This window comes from Ochotona curzoniae, unplaced genomic scaffold (genome assembly GCF_017591425.1).
Source record: "Ochotona curzoniae isolate NIBS_2020 unplaced genomic scaffold, NIBS_Ocur_1.0 contig_66, whole genome shotgun sequence".
NCBI classification, from domain to species: Eukaryota; Metazoa; Chordata; class Mammalia; order Lagomorpha; family Ochotonidae; genus Ochotona; species Ochotona curzoniae.
The window spans coordinates 6153089-6170981 of NW_024466512.1; the positions used below are offsets into that span (position 1 = coordinate 6153089).

Consider the following 17893-nt stretch of genomic DNA (forward strand, 5'->3'; position numbering starts at 1 on the left):
CTGTTATAGCCAACTGGGAATAACAGGTGGATGGAAGATTCCCGCTCTCTCTTTCTATTTATAAATCTGCCTTTCAAATAAAAATAATTGTAAATAAAGTAAAATAAATATTTTAACTTTATTTTTTAATGATGATTTCATGGTTGATCAGGGTGGGAAGGATTGAGGTTTAGGAAAAATTGGATGTACTCATTGCTTTCAAATTTGCTATTTCTTGTTGTTTCTGAGGGAAGGGGTGAGACAAAGAGAGAAACCACTCATGACTTTCCACACGCCCCAGTACCCAGGGATGAGGAATCACCACCTCATATCAACCCAGAGTCTCAATGTGTACATATCCCCAGGGTTCTGTCCACGTGGTTTAGATAGTTCTGAAATGCTGCCGATTTCACAATCCAAGGATGATACCCTCCCAGTGTCCTTTGGCTCTATTCACCAAGGTTTTTTGCTGTCGTTGTTTGTTTGGAATAGTTGTCCAGTTTGTTCTGTTCTCCTGCTGCAGCACCAAATATGCTGCCATATTATCCTTTTACAACAGGGCTTGTGTCCACTGTTCCACATTTTTCATTATAGGATATGCTCTTTTTTTTCATTTATTTTTTTCATTTATTTTTTATTAATTACATTACATTATGTGACACAGTTTTATAGGCACTGGGATTCTACCATCCCCCAACCACCCCTCCATGGTGGATTCCTCCACCTTGTTGCATTACCACAGTTCAAATTCAGTTGAGATTCTTTCATTGCAAGCATCTACCAAGTATAAAGTCCAGCATCTTATTGTCCAAATAAGTTCAACGGTTTCTTGGGGAGACCATCTCTGGTCTGAAGGTAGAGCCGGCAGAGTATCATCCTGATCAATTAAAAGCCCTGACATTACATCAGTAACCATTTATAACGTTATGGAATTAGTTGACATGGTATTGAGTAACCAATATGTTAAAAGAGGAAAAAAAACAGAATGCAACTTCTGAACCACATCCTATGACTTCTACATTGACATTTCAATTATTAGTTTATATACAACTGGGTTCTATATACCTTAAAATAGCTATAGATTACTATTCAGCTGTCTCATGTCTATTTTAATTTTAGTATTTAGCAGTTTATAGCGTTGAAGCATGATTTTGCAGAACCTGGCTATTTTTCGGATAGTCTAACTCTATAACTGTAACAAGACATATGTCAACAGTTTAGGTGAACAGTTTTAGGAGGGGTGTGCAGAGAAATCTTCAATACCCTACTGAGGAGTAACTAATCTTTATGTCCCACCCAGTGAGTTATAAGTGCATCCCCGCTGACCATTTCCTGTCTGTTTCTAAGCTTTCCTTGTTGTTCTCTGTTTATCTATTCTAGTTTTTCATTGTTGTTTATTTATTTGTTTGTTTGTTTTGAGGGGTTTCTGGAGCGATCCTGATGGTCATTGCCAGTGAGGGTGGGGACCCAAAAGTCGGAACCAGGCAAGGACCAGAGAAAGCTCCTCTCCCTAGTTCCGAAGGAAGTTTACTGATCTTCTGTTTCTGTGCTCAGTGTTCCTGGTTGTCGTTCCGATGACCTTGGATCCTGCAAAGCAGGATTTGGGCTTCTTCCATCCCATGTGGGAGATCCAAATGGGGATGGGTGATCTCAGAGTTCTTGGCCTCTGAAGGCACTCCATTTCCCCATGGTCTCCTTGGCAGTTGGGATGTAGTTCGTGGTTCTCACACTGATAGTCCTTGGTGAGGATCTGTGAGTCTTCAGGGTTGGGATACAAGCCTCCTCCTGTCCACCTGCTCCACTCTGGGGTCCCCCGGCTCTGTGCACATGACCTCCTGTTAAGAGGTTGTCAGGATCATTCCTGATTCCCCCCATATGCCTTTGTAGTTTTGCTATTGTCTAATGTTGATTCGGGTCTGTTGTCTACAAGTTACCAGTTATGATCCTGGTAGGTTATACTTCCCGTCTTCCTCACACCTTCTAGGGTGATGTAAGATTTCTCTGCTCTCCCTCCCCGTTTCCAAGTAGCATAGGGCCTTACAAGTATATTAGGTTTTACAATTCTTTGGTTACTCAGTGGCATGTTATTTTTTCAGGGTGCCATAAGTTGTTGCTGATGTTGTTGTTGTTGTTGATGGGGCTGTTATGAAATGATGTTAATCCAAAAAACAGTAATATTATTTCAACCCAAAACAGCCTGTATCTAATGCAATAAGATATTGTGAAGTAACCAGTGAACCAACAATCAATATGAGTCAGATTGCTTATAGGACATGTTCTTACAGGTGAGTCCAAGTACCTGGGCCAGGCGCCCCAAGCATAGCTGGATCCCCCACCCCTGGGGCTTATGAACCTGACACCCACCTAGAACGTAGACCTCTAGACCCGGGTCAGGTGACCTGAGCCCCGCCAGACCCCCCACCACTGGGGCTCATGAAAAAAGAACCTCAGCCTTGCATGATTCAAAGGGTGGGAGGCCATCAGAGGTGCAGATGGGGACCTCAGAGGTCCTTGTTGAGAGTCTCACACTGACCCCAGGTCTCCTCCAGGGCAGTGTCAAGGTGCACAGTCAGAAGATTACAAGAAGGCTCTGTCTTTGGAATCAGATCACAAACAAGATAGAGTGTAAATCCCTCCCTCCTACCCAGGAAAGCTTTGGCGTCTTTAAGAGTGCTTTGCCTGCCAGGGTTTGAGATAAGATGGTCTTGAGCTCACACTGATATTTCATGCTCTGTTAGGTTAAACTCTCTTGAAAGAGAGCTTCCGGGGAGCCCTAGAGGGGCTAGGAGCCATCCCACGTGTCCCAGCAACAGGTCCTCAGTTCAGCCTCAACAGAAATTCGCAAATCCTGGGAAAGCAAGCAAGGATTCCTTCTAATCAGAAAACACAACCCAATTCCAGGCGGGAAGGGAGGGTCATGGGAGGTCACTCATGTTGTGGAATGTATTGGAAGCCTCACTCCAAGATGCTGGTGACATCTGTGGAAGTTTCCTGAAGAAGGAAAATGAGCCAGGATTGACAGCTGCCAGTCAGGGCTTCTGTGCTCCCAGAAGAGACTACTGCAATCGAACCATTGCAAGACAGTTGCGATGTGTTCCCAGCAGGCCCTGGAATCACCCTGTCCCACGAAAAACTAGAAACACAGCTTTGAGTCTGGTCAGCGTTGGGCTGTGTCCTTTGAGGCTCTGAGGCAGCTCCTATCAGTCTGCCTCTCAGGTCACATTACTTAAAGCTCTTAATCTGGTTTATCTTGGAAGCGGGTGATTTTTAAGAACTCTTGTTAGCATTGCTTTAAATATGTGCACGTTCAACTAGAAGGCGGCATGTGCAGCTGATAAACTGCTGCCTGCTTATGGTCAGTGTCCAGTGATATTAGGGACTGCTTTATTTCAGGCCAGACCTGAGGACTGCAAACGCCTGCATCTCAATATTTTCCTGTGTGGATTTCCTGTACGCCACATCCACTTTCAATCTCCTTATCAGGACGGCATGCATTATTTGGCCACCATGCTACTTCCTGGGGAACCCACCTCAGATTATGTTGAACTAGGTGTGTTTTGCTTGTTTTCTTTTTTCTGTTTTTACAAGTAGAATGACCTTGGGCAAAGCGCTGAAACTTCATCTCCGCACACTGGCTCTTTGTGAGCAAAACTCTGCTGCCGCTCTAGCTAAGGGAGCATGAGAGGGTTGCCAGGGCAGCCCCGCCCCGGTGTGGGGGTCCCATGGAGGGGAGCAGCCCTTGGCTCCAGCACATGCTCTGCTGTGATGAGGAGCCACCTGGTCCTTCCCCTGGTCACCCGGGGAGTGGCAGCTGCTACACAGGCTTTCCATGAAGCCCCACTCCAATAAATGCAACTGCTCCCGCACCATAACGCTTTATGCCGCTCGAGTCTGCTTCATTTGTTGATAAATGGCACATTATATGTGTACAGATGAAGGTGGTACAAAAAGTTGGTGAAACATGAAATTAAAAAATAAGCTTATTTGGGCACAAAAAAAAAAATCAAACATGTAAGTGATCTCCAACAAAGTCATAGAAAATGTATCATGAAAAACTGCATGAATTAGATGTTTTGCACCAAAATAAACTAATGTTTTAATTTTATTTCCATGATCATTTTTTAAAAGATTTATTTTTATTATTTTTTTATTGGAAAGGCGGATAGACAGAGAGGAGAGACAGAGAGGAAGATCTTCCGTCCGATGATTCACTCCCCAAGTGAGCGCAACGGGCCGATACTATGCCAATCCGAAGCCAGGAGCCTCTTCCGGTTCTCCCACACGGGTGCAGGTTCCCAAGGCTTTGGGCCGTCCTCGACTGCTTTCCCGGGCCACAGGCAGGGAGCTGGAAGGGAAGCGGGGCTGCCGGGATTAGAACCGGCGCCCATATGGGATCCCAGGCGTGCAAGGCGAGGACCTTTAACCACTTGCGCCACCGCGCCGGGCCCCATGATAATTTTTTTTAAGTGACTGACTGGTTGATTTGATAGGCAAAGTTATAAAGAGGGAAGGACAGAGAGAGACCTTCCATCAGCTGGTTCAGTCCCCAAACAGCCACAAGCCAAAGCCAGGAGCTTCTTCTGGGTCTCCCACATGGGTGCGGCGACCCAAGTACTTGGGCCATTCTTCCACTGCGCTCCCATGGTGCACCTTAGCAGTAAGCTTCATCCGCAGTGGAGCAGCCAAGACATGAACTGGTACCCATATGGGATGCTGACTCTGTAGGCAGCAGCTTAACAAGCTAAGCCACGACACAGGCCCCTTTACTTTCTGAGGTATCCTTGTATGTATGGGGTAGAGTATAATACATATAACAGATAGCAATCAAATCAGAATAATCGCCATTTATGTTAGACCAAACATCTATCATTTCTCTGTTCTAGAATCATTCAAATCCCTTCTCGCTCTGTGTGGTGCACGTGGGTTGGGGCTGAAATATTTCAGCAATCTCTTCTTCTCCAGTATAATTGTAGGACGGCTCTCAGCTGCCTTCTCTCTTTGTGCTTCTCTGAGTGCCTGAGGTCAGGAACAACACAGCTGAGACACATCCAGGATAATTCCCCTCCTTGGGGAGCTCAGGTTTCCCAAAATGAACAAGCCTGGGGCCTCCTGTGATGGCTGAATGGTTAAATCCTTGCCTTGCAGTGCCAACATCCTGTATGGGCACCAATTTGTGTCCTGGCTGCTCCAAAGCCTTGGGACCCTTCACCTGTGTGGGAGACCCAGAAGTTCCTGGCTCCCAGCTGCAATCAATCAGCTCAGCTCTGACCATTGCAGCCATTTGGGAAGTGAACCAGTGAAAGATGGATCTCCCCATCTCTGTAAAGCTGCCTTTCCAACAAGATAAATAAATACATTTTAAAAAAATCTCTCTGTGTGTCTCTCATTCTCTCTTTCTGTAACTCAGAGTTGCATATACATAAGTTGTTAAAATAACAAGAAAAAAGAAAAGAAAGAAAAAGGGAAAGAGGGAGGAGAGGAAGGGAGGCAGGAAAGGCCTCTCCCTGCCCGCCACGCCACGGACTCTTGCTGTGACCAATGGTCTCACATCCTGGGGCTCCGAGTCGACCTGCTAAGAGTCCTGGTCGTCTCAGGAGGTTTTAACCACTGATGGGCACAGTGTCCACTTACGTCTGAAATTATTTGCTTTTCTTATTTGTGCTTAAAGTGAAGTGCCCCCCCTCCAATCCCATCCACCTTTTTACATTAGTGGCGTCTTAGGGCTATAAAACAAGTTGTGTCACCTTCTCACTTTCTAGAATATTTTACTTAGACATCAGAAAGACGTCTGTTTGGCTCTTAAGAAATGGAAGGATTCTTTGTTCTGAAGATAACACATCAAGACACGGAAAAAGGGGAAATCTGTATTCCATTGTCTGTGGCGATGCACATTGGCTCTCCTGCTAGCTGACTTCCTTCTTCCCTTTTCAATTAAATGTGTATAATATTGATATTTTACATTTTGTTTTTAAAATCCATGTATTAACAGACTACTTGAAGTTGCAAAATAGAATCTGTAGAATAGGAGCAGATCAACCAAATCACAGAACGAACAGCTTTATTTGTCTATTTAGATAAAGGTGAGAAGCAAAGAAACACAGAACTTCCATCTGCTGGCTCGCTCCCCAGATGCCCATGGTGGCTAGCGCTGGGCTGGGATTGAAGCTGGGAGCTGGGAGCCAGGTTCAGCTCTCCCTTGCTGGAGGCAGGGACTCAGCCACATAGGTCTGCGCTGCTGCCTCCCAGGAGGCCGGAACTGGAAGAGAATCCAGAACGTGAGCCAGAACACACTGAAGTGGAATGAAAGGGCTCCAACTGGCCGCTTAACTAGAAATTCCCACCTGAATAGCCTTCTTAATCAATGGTGAAGTAGCTCCTAAAAGTGTGCCATGATTTAACTGCAGCAGCAGCTGCTGCTTGCAAAAACTGAGCAGAAACTTGTATGTTAAATATTTTCAGTCTAGTTAAAAATTTACAATCAGGTGAAGTCATGTTTATTTTTCCCATGCATATTTAAAAGTATTGCTTTAATACACCTGAAATCAATGCCCTTAAAACCATAAATGATTTTTTTCAATATTTGGGAACAAATTTGATGAAGTTCAGAAAGAAGAAAAAACATTTGTATGAATTGTGAAAGCTTACATAACATCATTTATGGACATTTATTGCCATAAAGAACTTTTTTTTTTCTGTTTTCTTACTTTTCGAAATCATCGAATATTTTCTCCTAATTTCCACATGGTCACAGTGCCGGCAAGCGTATAATCTGCAGGAAAATTGCAAGAAAAACAAGCCATAAATACCAATTTCTTGAAGGGAAGGAACGGCCTGGTGATGCTCTGCTGGCATTTATATCTAAGGATGCTCTTTTTATTCTTTCTCATGCTTAATCATCAGTTTGTTCTACAGATTTAAGCTATCTTTTAAAACATTTATTATTTGAAAGACATTTACAAAGAGAGAGGAAGAGACAGAGTAAGAAATCTTCTATCTACTGATTCACATCCCAAATGGTCTCAACAGCTGGAGCTGGGCAGGTCAGAGGCCAGGGACCTGGAACTTCCTCTGGGTCCCCTAGTGGGTGCAGGGATCCAAGGACTTGGGCCTTCTTTTGCTGCTATCCCAGGTGCACCAGCAGGGAACTGAACTGGGTGGAGCAGCTTAGACTCAAACCAGCACGCATATGGGATGCCGGTACCACAGCTGAGGCTTAACCTGTTCTAACATGCTGCCAGCTCTGCTTCATTTATCTTGAAGTGACAGTTTGTATTGTAAGTATAGTTATCTTTTAATGCTTTTTCTCAGGCACATCCTATTTATGCACAGTGAATCGCATCAAGAAGCCACATATTGGAAGATTTCTCGGGAGGACAACACAGTTGAAAAGACGGGTCATTAGTATGTTTGACAAATGTATGGAGATAATCACTCACAGATAAATCACTTTCTTAAATTTTTCCCCCCACTATTTGAAAAGCAGAGTGTGAGAGAGCGCTCGCATCCATGGATTCACTCCTCCCCTGAGGCTGGATGAGGTCGGAACCAGGAGCCGGGAACTCAGTGCCTTTCCGTATGGGTGACAGGTACTTAATCACTCGAGCCAGCCCTGCTGCCCTCCGGGATGTGCAGTACCGAGCACCTGCAGTCGGATGTAGAGCCGGGAGCCGAACAGAAGCTGAACACAAGCACTCCGTGAAGGACTCCGCCGTCCAAGGAGCAAACACTCAGCCCCACGCTTGGGATACTCCTTAGGAACCCAGAGCTCGGAAGAACTGTAGCCCATTCTCAACGTAACTTAGACCGCGAAAGGAGGAAAAGGCACCACTACCGAAACAACCACAGCCACACCCGAAATCCCACCGAAGTTACTGGACGCAGACACGAGGACTTCCAACTTCTCACCACGACAAGATGGAAAGCGGTTTCTCGTTTTTAGTCAACAGGAGTCTATCAGTATTGACTGAATGTTTTTGGTAACACAGCCCTGCCCAAGAAAAGAAGTCTCCTGCCTTCTTGGAACTTAAACTCTAACGATGGAAAAAGGCAATAAACAGCTGAGAATGACAGCAAAGGCTCTGGAGTTGAGTGGTGTGCAGGAAACACCTTGAAACACGTATGTTAAAAACGACGCTGCATCATGACTTATTCTGCAACTTATTCCAGAAATTCAGGCTTGCTTCAACAGTGGAAATTCAATCAGTTTGATTAATTATTTTACTATTCTAGGAAGAAAAACTTTACCATCTCAGTAAGTATGAGTTTCAACATTTGTTGAAATCTAACGCCCATTTATCATGAAGAAAGCTTCATTTTAATTAAAGTTTTTCTCCCAAAACTGAGGATAAAGAACTCCATGTGATGGCTCAGTGGGTAAATCCTTACCTTGCAAGCGCCAGCATCCCAGATGGTCACTGGCTCCTGTCCCAGCTACTCCACTTCCCATCCAGCTCATTGCTTGTGGCCTGGGAAAGCAGCTGAGGTCGGCCCAAAGCCTTGGTGTTGAGGGCTAAGGAGTTAACGGTGCCTGTTAAACTGAGCAGTAGCACTAACTGGGCTTGCGGTTACAGCAGAAGCACAGGCTGAACTTTCAAGCCCTGCAAAGCACCTGGACTCATTTTCCAGACTGAGAAGAGTTGGACTCAGCTGTGTGGACTGAGCAGAACTAGGCTCAGCTGTATGTCATTGTTTGGCCAAAGGTCTTGGGGGGAAAAGTACGTCAGGTGAGAGGGGAGAGATGTGAGAAACGGTGTGAGAGACTTCCACCATCGCTGGTCTCCTGTCCCACCTTACCGGCTCCGCTGGCCGGAGCACCTTGGGACCCTGCACCCACATGGGAGACCCGGGAGAAGCTCCTGGCTCCCAGCTTTGGATCGGTTCAGCTCTGGCTGCTGAGGCCACCTGGGGAGTGAACCGGGAGACAGAAGATCTTCCTCTATGCCTCTCCTTCTGTCTGTATATCTTCCTTTCCAATAAAATAAATTAATTAATTACAAAAAAGATTGAGGATATAACAAATTTGTCTACTGTTACCATTTCTACTTGGTGTTTTACTGAAAGTCCTAAACAGTGCTATAAGCTAAGAAAAAGCAAAAGCATTTCAATTAGAAAGGGAAAATTAAAACTATCTTTATTTTTAGGTGTTAGGACTGTATGAAACATATCCAAAATAAGCCCACAAAATTATGATTCTAGAAAAATTATAAAAATAAGAGCAAATTGTGTAGATGTGTATCTGTTGAAAACAAATAATTGAAAATGAAATAAAATTAACATTTGCAATGCCAAAATGAGCCACAAAGTACACAGAAATTGTTAAATGGCATGTAGGTAAAAACTGTACATTGAAAACTATGCAACATTATAGTTTTATATAATATAGAAATTAGAGATAATTGAAGTAAATAGATGGATGTGCCATGTTCATGGATTGGAAAACTCAATACAAAGGAACTTCAAAATATTATTGAAAATTGGGGCCCGGTGCAGTGGCCTAGCGGCCAAAGTCGCCACCTTGAATATGCCAGGATCCCATATTGTCACCAGTTTTAATCCCAGTAGCTCCACTTCCCATCCAGCTCCCTGCTTGTGGCCTGGGAAAGCAGTCAAGGAAGAACCGAAACCTTGGGACCCTGTACCCATGTGGCAAACCTGAAAGAAACTCCTGGCTTCTGGTTTCGGATCAGTGCAGGTCCAGCCATTGTGGCCACATGGGAAGTGAATCATCAGATGAAAGATCTTCCTCTCTGTCTCTCTTCTCCTCTCTGTATATCTGACTTTCCAATAAAAACAAATAAATCCTTATATATATATTTGAAAATTGAAATTTTGGATAAATTGGAATTGATGGATAAATTTATTTTGGTTCCAACCATTTTGAAATTCATGCATACACAGGATATTCACAATACATATTATCAAAAAACTTTACCGGAGCTTCAAATTTTTTGCACAAAAATAAACTTACATTTTAATACTACTTCCCCAAACATTTTGAAATATGTTTACTTATTAAGATATTGATTTTTTCCCAAAAGTGATCTATAAATTCAATGCAATCTCATTCACACGTTTCTACAGGATTTTGACAAAAATCAGTAATTTTAAGTTTTACACAGAAGAATAAAGGGCCTGGGATTTCCGAAGCAGCTGCAATAAAACAGAACAAAGTTAGAGGATTCGTACTGCGATGTTGTGATACAGACATGAGCTGGACATCCAGACCAACATTATGCGCAGGTCGGAGTCCCCAGGAGGTCCCGGCGTGTTTGGCCATTTGATTCTTGAAAAGGGCAGTTCCCTGGGAAAAGGGCAATCTGTTAAACCAACATTGAAACTAGACATCAAAATGTAAAACAAAATTTTAAAAATGTTCTTTTTACCCATACCACATACAAAGCTAACTCATAACGGGCTGGGACCTAAACAGGAACTAAACGGGGGGTGAAGCTGGACACGATCTCCTGAATTATCTCTACGGTTTATCTCTTTTCACTGAGTAGCAAAAGCTAGATGTCCTAAATGGTACGTCTGATAAATATATATCTTTTCTAAAGTCCTCTTCTGTCGCTTCTCTCCGGATGCCACTTTGCTTTTATTGCATTGAAGAATGTATCTAGTGGTATTCATCCTATTAATGCGTTTAAAAAACCATCACAGGGTCGGGGCTTGTGAGAAAGAAATCTTCACGAGGCTTGTGCTGAGCGGGGCAGATCTGGGTCTCCTGGACTCCAGCCCTCGGCTAAGCCACAAGCAAGTTTCCTCCGTCCACTGATGCAGCAGGGAGTCTGCACTCCCCAAGCAGAAACGCCATCACCACAAACCAGAGCCATCTTCTCACCTTCAAAATGACATCTATTGCATGGTGGCGTTGACACATCCCCACTGAACTCTGAAGTGGAGACAGTGAAGAGAAGCAGGCAGAAGCCTTTCAGGGGCCTCATTTGTGCCTGCAGAGATCATCACTGCCCACCCACGGAAAATGTCTTCACCCTCTGTCCACCTGTCTTTTCCCAAGGAAGTGTGTGGAGGCTGGTCAGGCCGGTAGACATGGATGTCCTGTTCTTGAACTCCCCAGTGCTCCCTGACAGAGAGGCTTCTCTGAACCCCTGACTGCTGGAAGCTGCCAGAGGACCCTTTTCTGCAACGTGCAACATGCCTGGTGGCGCAAACTGACCCTCTACGCCTGCCTCGCCCACTTCATGGGTTCGCCTGTCTCAGCTCTGCAGCTCCCACATCTTGCAAAGCGGTAAGCTCATGGAACTACTCAAGTGAGCATATGCGTGCACGCATGAATGTAGGCTTGTCCTGGGCTCCCACATGGAGTTCCAGCAAACGGGACAGAGCTGAATGGCGTGGTCAATGGGGCCCAGGCGCTGTAAGGCAAGAGTGGAGTCTGGCTCCTGCTAACCCCATCCTTTTCTAGAACCTTCCCACCATTTCCCTCCTGGCAGGCAGACCACTACCACAAGCTACAATCTTGACTTGGCACGGTCCTGGGAAAGCATCTTCCCTGCTGTTTGATTTACATCCAGGTTTCACAAGGACTGACATTTAGGAAGGGCTGTTCAAGTACAGGAAGGCTGCCCCCATCCTCATTTTCTGCTTCGTCTGGTTTGTGGTGGGAGCAGTAGAATCATGGTTGGCTTTGCCTGGCGCCATCTTCCTTCCAGGCTAATTCAGGACGTTGTTATTTAGAGATAAGGGAAGCCACAGTTAACACCCTTCCTTTATAATCTGATGAAGTCTCAGAGCTGCTAAGTCACCTTTGCTTAGCCAGTGGGAGGGTAACAAGATCCCCAGCCTGGTTGTTCTGGGAAGCCCTCTGGTGGCTAGCCCCGGTTTATCCCAGCCATAGACTGAAGCAGGCAGCACCAGCCTCATGCAGCTGGGTGTTCTCTGGGTCTCCTTCTAGAAGGGGAATGTGGTGTGGGGTGGTGGTTGCCATTTAGTGAGTTGGGGAAGGGCTGGTGAAGATCTGCCCCATTCCCCCTAGTGTCTGTTGGGTATAGTTCTTCAGCAGGATGCACCCTGTCACAGAGAGAGCCAGGCAGAAATTGAAGTGGGAAGAATGGCACTTCTGCAGACAGGGATATCACCGAATGGGCCTGACCTTGTCGTTTCATTGCCTCTTCCCTCCAGGTCCATAATTTACTGATTAAAGCATCTCCCTTCAGAGAGTCAGAAAACAGAATCAGAGATGGCACGTCTGACTTCTGAGCAGGCCAGCAACTTGTTGCAGGAACCTACATGGGAATGGCTGTCTCTATTTCCCGGGTGGACCTGCCCAATGGCCACACTGACCACACTGACCACACTCTCAGGCACCCAAGCGAAGCTGCCTCACCCCAGCCGTGTCTCCTCTGCCTTCTGATGGAAGGAAGGCCCTGAGGAAGCTCAGCTCCCATGGACCGGTAGATGGACCTGAGGGAGGAGGCCACGCCTGGAAAGCCAGCATGACTGTGGCAGGCTGACGGGCAGCAACATGGAACCCTGGATGTCCCCATGGCCAGCCACAGGGAGGCTGTGAGGATCGGATTCCTCGCAGCCACTCCTCACTGCGCCGAGTGCTCCCCTGTCTCTTTTTGGACCACGTGTGCCACTGACTTGGCTAGAACACAGACTGTGAGCCTAGTAGTTCCAGCCAGAGCCTGAGGCTCCATTCCTTGGGGGTTGTTGCTGGTTGTGGTTAAGAATCTCTTGTCAAGAAGCCCCACACATAGAGTCCCAACTTCAACCAGAACGACAAACTCAGACCCTGCTTTCGCAAAAGATCTCCAAGACACTGCCATGCATGCTAATGCCTGTAAACAGATGCTGACCTATGGATGATGACCTGGAGACGCTGACCCGGAGACGCCAGAGCCAGCGGTTTTGCAGGGATGACTTGGGTTTGAAAGTACACAGTTCCTCCTATAAGGTCTGGATGTTATGCAATGCCAGGAAGGTGCTATCCCCCAACTCAGGGTTGTCTACACAGAGACTCAGCCTGGGAGAAGGAAAGATAAAGTGAGGGTCTTCCAAGGGTCCCCCTTTAATGGGCTGTAAGATTCACCAGAGAAAGCCAGCAACCTGCAGGGGCAGCGGTGAGGGGCCTGTAGGGACAAGTGGAAAGGAACAGAGCAGTCCCCAACTTGTGGGTAAAGCAGACACACACCACTCTACAGTGGTGTATACAATCAGACAGTCAAATGAAGCCACCTCATACACATACGCACACACACACACACAGGAAGTTTATGTGTATCTTGGCTTCAGATTCTGTTCAACTCATTTTTCTAAAGACTTTTTTTTTTGAAAGTCAAATAAAAAGAGAGGAGAAGAGACAAAGAGGAATATCCTCCATCCACTGATTCACTCTCCAAGCGGCTGCAACAATCAGAACTTAGCCAATCCAAAGCCAGGAGCCAGAAGCCTCTTCTGGGTCCCTTACATGGGTGCAGAGTCCCAAGACCTTGGGCTGTCCTTGACTGCTTCCACAGGCCCCAAGCAGGGAGCTGGAAGGAAAGCGGGGCTGCTGGAAAACAAGCAATGCCCATATGGGATCCTGGCACATGCAAGGTGAGAACTTCAGTCACTAGGCTATCGCGCAAGGCCTTCAACTCATTTTTAGTTGTACATATTTATGGATTACAAAGACACACGCACTTTTGTTAACCATTATAAAACTAATTGGGAAGTAGAAGAGACTGGAAACTAATTCAATGATAGTGGAAAATCAAAAAAGAGAAAAAATCAGTTTTTGAAGAGTGATATAGGAGAATATTGTGAATATAAACAACATATAAATACGAACACGCTCAGGGGTGGGAAATAAAATGATTTAATAAAATAAAATAAAATAAAATTCATTTGATAAAACGAAGCTGCTCAGAGCACCCTCACCTGGAAGTCCCTTCCCTGAACACACACTCAGTAGCCAAGCACGTTCTTAATCCTAAGGATGCTCCTTAAATCAGGACCAGCTTAAGGGCAAACAAGCAAGGACAGATAAGTTTAGTCACAGCACGAGCAAGCTCAGCAGCTGGGAAAATCAATGGGGCAAAGTGAAAGAAAAGTTAAAAAAAAAAAGAAAGAATTTTTCTTTGAAGCCTGTGAAGGCGCAGGGGAGGTAGACATTAATGAACACGTGTTGTTCAAATCTCCCAATCTATCATTCCAAAACGGGCAAAACTATGTGTAAAAGGTAAAGCTTGGTAGCTCAAGATTCTAAATATGCTTAAGTTCATCATTAAAAACTTAACCCTTCAGCCCCCATGCCATAGCCTAATGGCTGAAGTCCTCACCTTGCACGTGCCGGGATCCCATAGGGGCGCCAATCCCAGCAGTCCCACTTCCCATCCAGCTCCCTGCTTGTGGCCTGGGAAAGCAATCGAGGACGGCCCAAAGTCTTGGGACCCTGTATCCACGTGGGAGACCAGAAAGAGCTCCGGGCTCCTGGCTTTGGATCGGCTCAGCTCTGGCCATTGCAGGCACTTGGGAAATGAATCAGTGGATGGAACATCTTCCTCTCTGTGTCTCCTCCTTTCTGTATACTTGACTTTCAAAAAAGAACGAAAAAAAGAGAAAGAAAAAAAGAAAAAGAAAGAAAGAGAAAGAGAGAGAAAGCAAGCAAGCAAGCAACTAAGCAAGCAAGCAAGCAAGCCCTCACATCCCCTGGGCAGGATTTCCCTGGCCCGCTGTCTCTTCCGGACCAGTGAACCCTGCCGGGGAGCACTCGCACTAAAGCTTGTTTTAAGCTGAACTCTATTCTGTATTTCTGGTTCTGAACATGAACTCCAGACTTACACTACCACATGCTGTAGTTTGCAGTTCCCTGTGCATAGTTTAGATTCACTTTATTCAAGTACAAATTCTTACGCCTTTCTCAACACAAAAAAGTAGTCTACGAGTTACAGATTTTATGAGTCTTGCTTTTTGCATCTCACGCTGTCTTCTGAAACTATTTCCATTTAAACAAAGATTTTCCTTCCCTGATTTTTTATGACCGCTGTGTTCCTATCCTGCTGTGTGAGTGCCCACAACTCCGACCACATCATTGCTTCTAGACATTCGAGTTTCCCACTAGGAAAAATCCCTTGGTTTTGGACCATCCCCACTCCAGTTTTTGTGGCCATTTGGGAGTAAATTAGTAGGTAGAAGATCCTCTGTCTCTCTATGAGTTTGCCTTTCAACAAACAAATAAATCATTAACAAAGAAAACCAAGAACAAACAAGCAAACCCTGGAGTAGTCCTGGTGGGCTTGTGCGGCTGCAGCTGATTTAGTGACCTCCCAGCCACACTTTCTGGCTGTTCTCTGACAATGAGCCAGGAAGCTAGGATGAGGTAGTGCACCTCATTTTCACCCCGGGCATCATGTGATGCCTTAAACTCAGACTTCACAATAGCTCCCAAGCAGGCCAGTTATGATGCAAGCCACGTTTGTGACGGAGCCTTGGGTTTCTGTGAAACTCTTGCAAACATACTCTGGGCATCAACACCTCCTGTCAGAATGATCAGAGAGTGGGAGGATGGCGGTCAGCCTGAGAAACCGAGGCCTGGAGATGTAGGGCTGCCAGAAAGGAAGAGTGTAGAAGGGACTGTCCCCCAGAAGGCTGGAAGGCCAGTCAAAACGCGCACCGCCAGCTCCGGTCCCCATCAGGATGAAGACTCCCTGTATTGCCCAAATGACCTGCATCCTACTTTGCATCTGAGGTGAGTGTGACCTGTGCTTCAAGACCAGGGAGAACTGGAGTGCCCTCATAGGCCGAGAACTCTGCGGTCAGCCAGTTCCTATCAGATCTCCCACATGGAATTGAAGTAGCCCAGAACCCTAACGACATTGGAACAACAGCCAGGAGCCCCAGGTGGTCCTCATAGATAGAAGAAGAGTAAATTTCCTTCTGGACTCAGGAGAAGAGCTTTCCCTGGTCTTTACTTAGTTCCGACTTTGGCTCCCCATCCTCTCTTACACTGACCATCAGGGTCGCTCAGGAGCTCCAAAAGTAGCTCAGCTAGACAGAGAGAGACTAATATAGAAAGATTTGATCAGACAGGAAGAAGTCAGCCGGCCTGTAATTGCTCAGCCTGGACCTGACTGGTCAGGCTCCAGACCTGGCTTTTCCTAGACCTCACCAGGCAGGACGCAGAGGTCAGTTATTCCTCACTAGCGAAGTTATGGGAGATTTCTCTGTGCACCTGCCTAAGACTGTTCTACTCCTCAAGTGTTAATATATGGCTTGTTAGAATTATGAATCTGTTTTGATTATCCTAGAGTGCACAAAGTTCTGTAAAATCTCACTTGAATACTATAAATTGTTAAATACAAATATAATTTTAAAAAATAAAGGGGGAAAAAAAAGACCTGGTTAAGGAGATCACTGGCAGTGGCTGCTTGGTGGCCGGCGCCTGGCTCATACAGAATCCCCCGTGTGAGCTTTCCTGCTCTGCAAAGCAAACTAGCAAACACCTTCCCGGAGTTCTGATAATTGCCTCTCTGTCTTGCAGGTTATGGAACCAACTCCACCAATCAGACCCTCGCATTTCACTCGGTAAATTTTCCTCTATGGAGAAAGAGATCCTGGTAAGCATCTGAAGGGTACGTTCGCAGGGACCCTGTGGAAGCCAGCGAATTCGTCTAGTGGAGGCACAGCTTCAGCAACCACTCACACCCCCGTAGTGGACTCAAGTTGGCATAGTCGTCAAGTGGCTTCCATAGCCACTTTGTTTCTTATAGGTCCTGATAGCGGTTATAGCTAAATGAAAACAACTGATAACAGCTGTCAAGTTAGTGAGTTCCTATTTTGCCTGTATGTTGTCTTGTCAACATCTCACAATGACTCTGAAAGATCCATCAACACCTTTAGAATGCATAGAGGGCAAGGCAAGGGTCAGGATTTGAACCCAAGCTTGGATGACCCCAAAGACGTACTTGCTGTCCTCCTACCCAGAGTCTCAGACAAGCTCAGCAGTTGGGGGGGAGGGGTACCGACTGTTACCACTGCTTTCTGCTTTCTGTGGGCACGACCTACTCCCACGTCACTGAGATTCTAACAGTCCCTTCCTGTTGCCAGCGTCTAGGTGGCACCCACACCGTGGCAACAAGAAAGTTTTTGGCTCGTAAGCAAGAGGAAGAACGGAAAATGCTCAAGGAGCTGAAGCTCCAGTCTCCGAGCTACAGACAGACGATGGAGTGCAACAGGCAGCGCGCCATTCCTTGTCCCGCATGTGGACCCTCCGAAAAAATGTGGACAGCAAAGGTGAGCGTGCCCCCCGAGGAGTTTAAAATGCCACAGCGCGAGAAGCTCACCATCTACAAGCACATCGAGAGGATGCAGCTAGCCCGCGCCCTGAGAAACAAGCAGTTTTTAACCTACGCAGAAAGGCTTAGAGGTTCCTCCTTACTCGCTGGCGTGGTCCTCAGCCCAGCGGTCCCAGACAAAGCCAATGACAAGGTTAAGCCAGAAGAAGAGCAGGCCGAGCACAAAAGCACCAAAAAGCAAGAAATAAAAATGAACGTGGTTTTCAAGTCAGAAGAACCCAAGAAATGTTTTGTGTGTCAACCAAAGGATTGCAAATCCTTCTTCCCCAGAAAAAAATCAGAAAGATCCATCGCAGGCCAAACAAACCGAAACCTTTTCCCCTTAGCGGAATTTCCTGGAGACCTGATGCTCATGAATCAGGATTTTATATCACGGGGAATCAACCCCTGTAATATGACTAAGACCTGTTCCCTGGAAGAAGAGAGCTTTTGGAATGAGTAACTGGCAAGGCTGCTCCTTGTAATTAAAGTTTTATTTGTTCCCAGGGAACCACGTGTCACGGTTATCATTATTATTCCTTCCAGCTGTGCCTCAGACGCCTTCCCACTGCGTCTTCTCTGGGTATCTTGGCTTCCCTGCCCCGTCTCCAGGGAATCCTCAAGGTAGCACATAC

General features: G+C 46.0%; 2 protein-coding genes across 2 annotated transcripts in view; one reads left to right on the top strand and one right to left on the bottom strand.

The window, feature by feature from the left end:
- Window positions 1-17893, bottom strand: part of LOC121164355 (deleted in malignant brain tumors 1 protein-like) — a 142194-nt gene that overhangs the window by 91968 nt on the left and 32333 nt on the right. The gene's annotated exons all lie outside the window — the stretch shown is intronic.
- Window positions 15414-17721, top strand: CUNH10orf120 (chromosome unknown C10orf120 homolog). The gene is made up of 3 exons (XM_040992351.1): window positions 15414-15673; window positions 16466-16541; window positions 17032-17721. Exons 1-3 carry the CDS (start codon window positions 15471-15473, stop codon window positions 17719-17721), a joined length of 969 nt encoding a protein of 322 aa, XP_040848285.1. The 5' UTR covers window positions 15414-15470.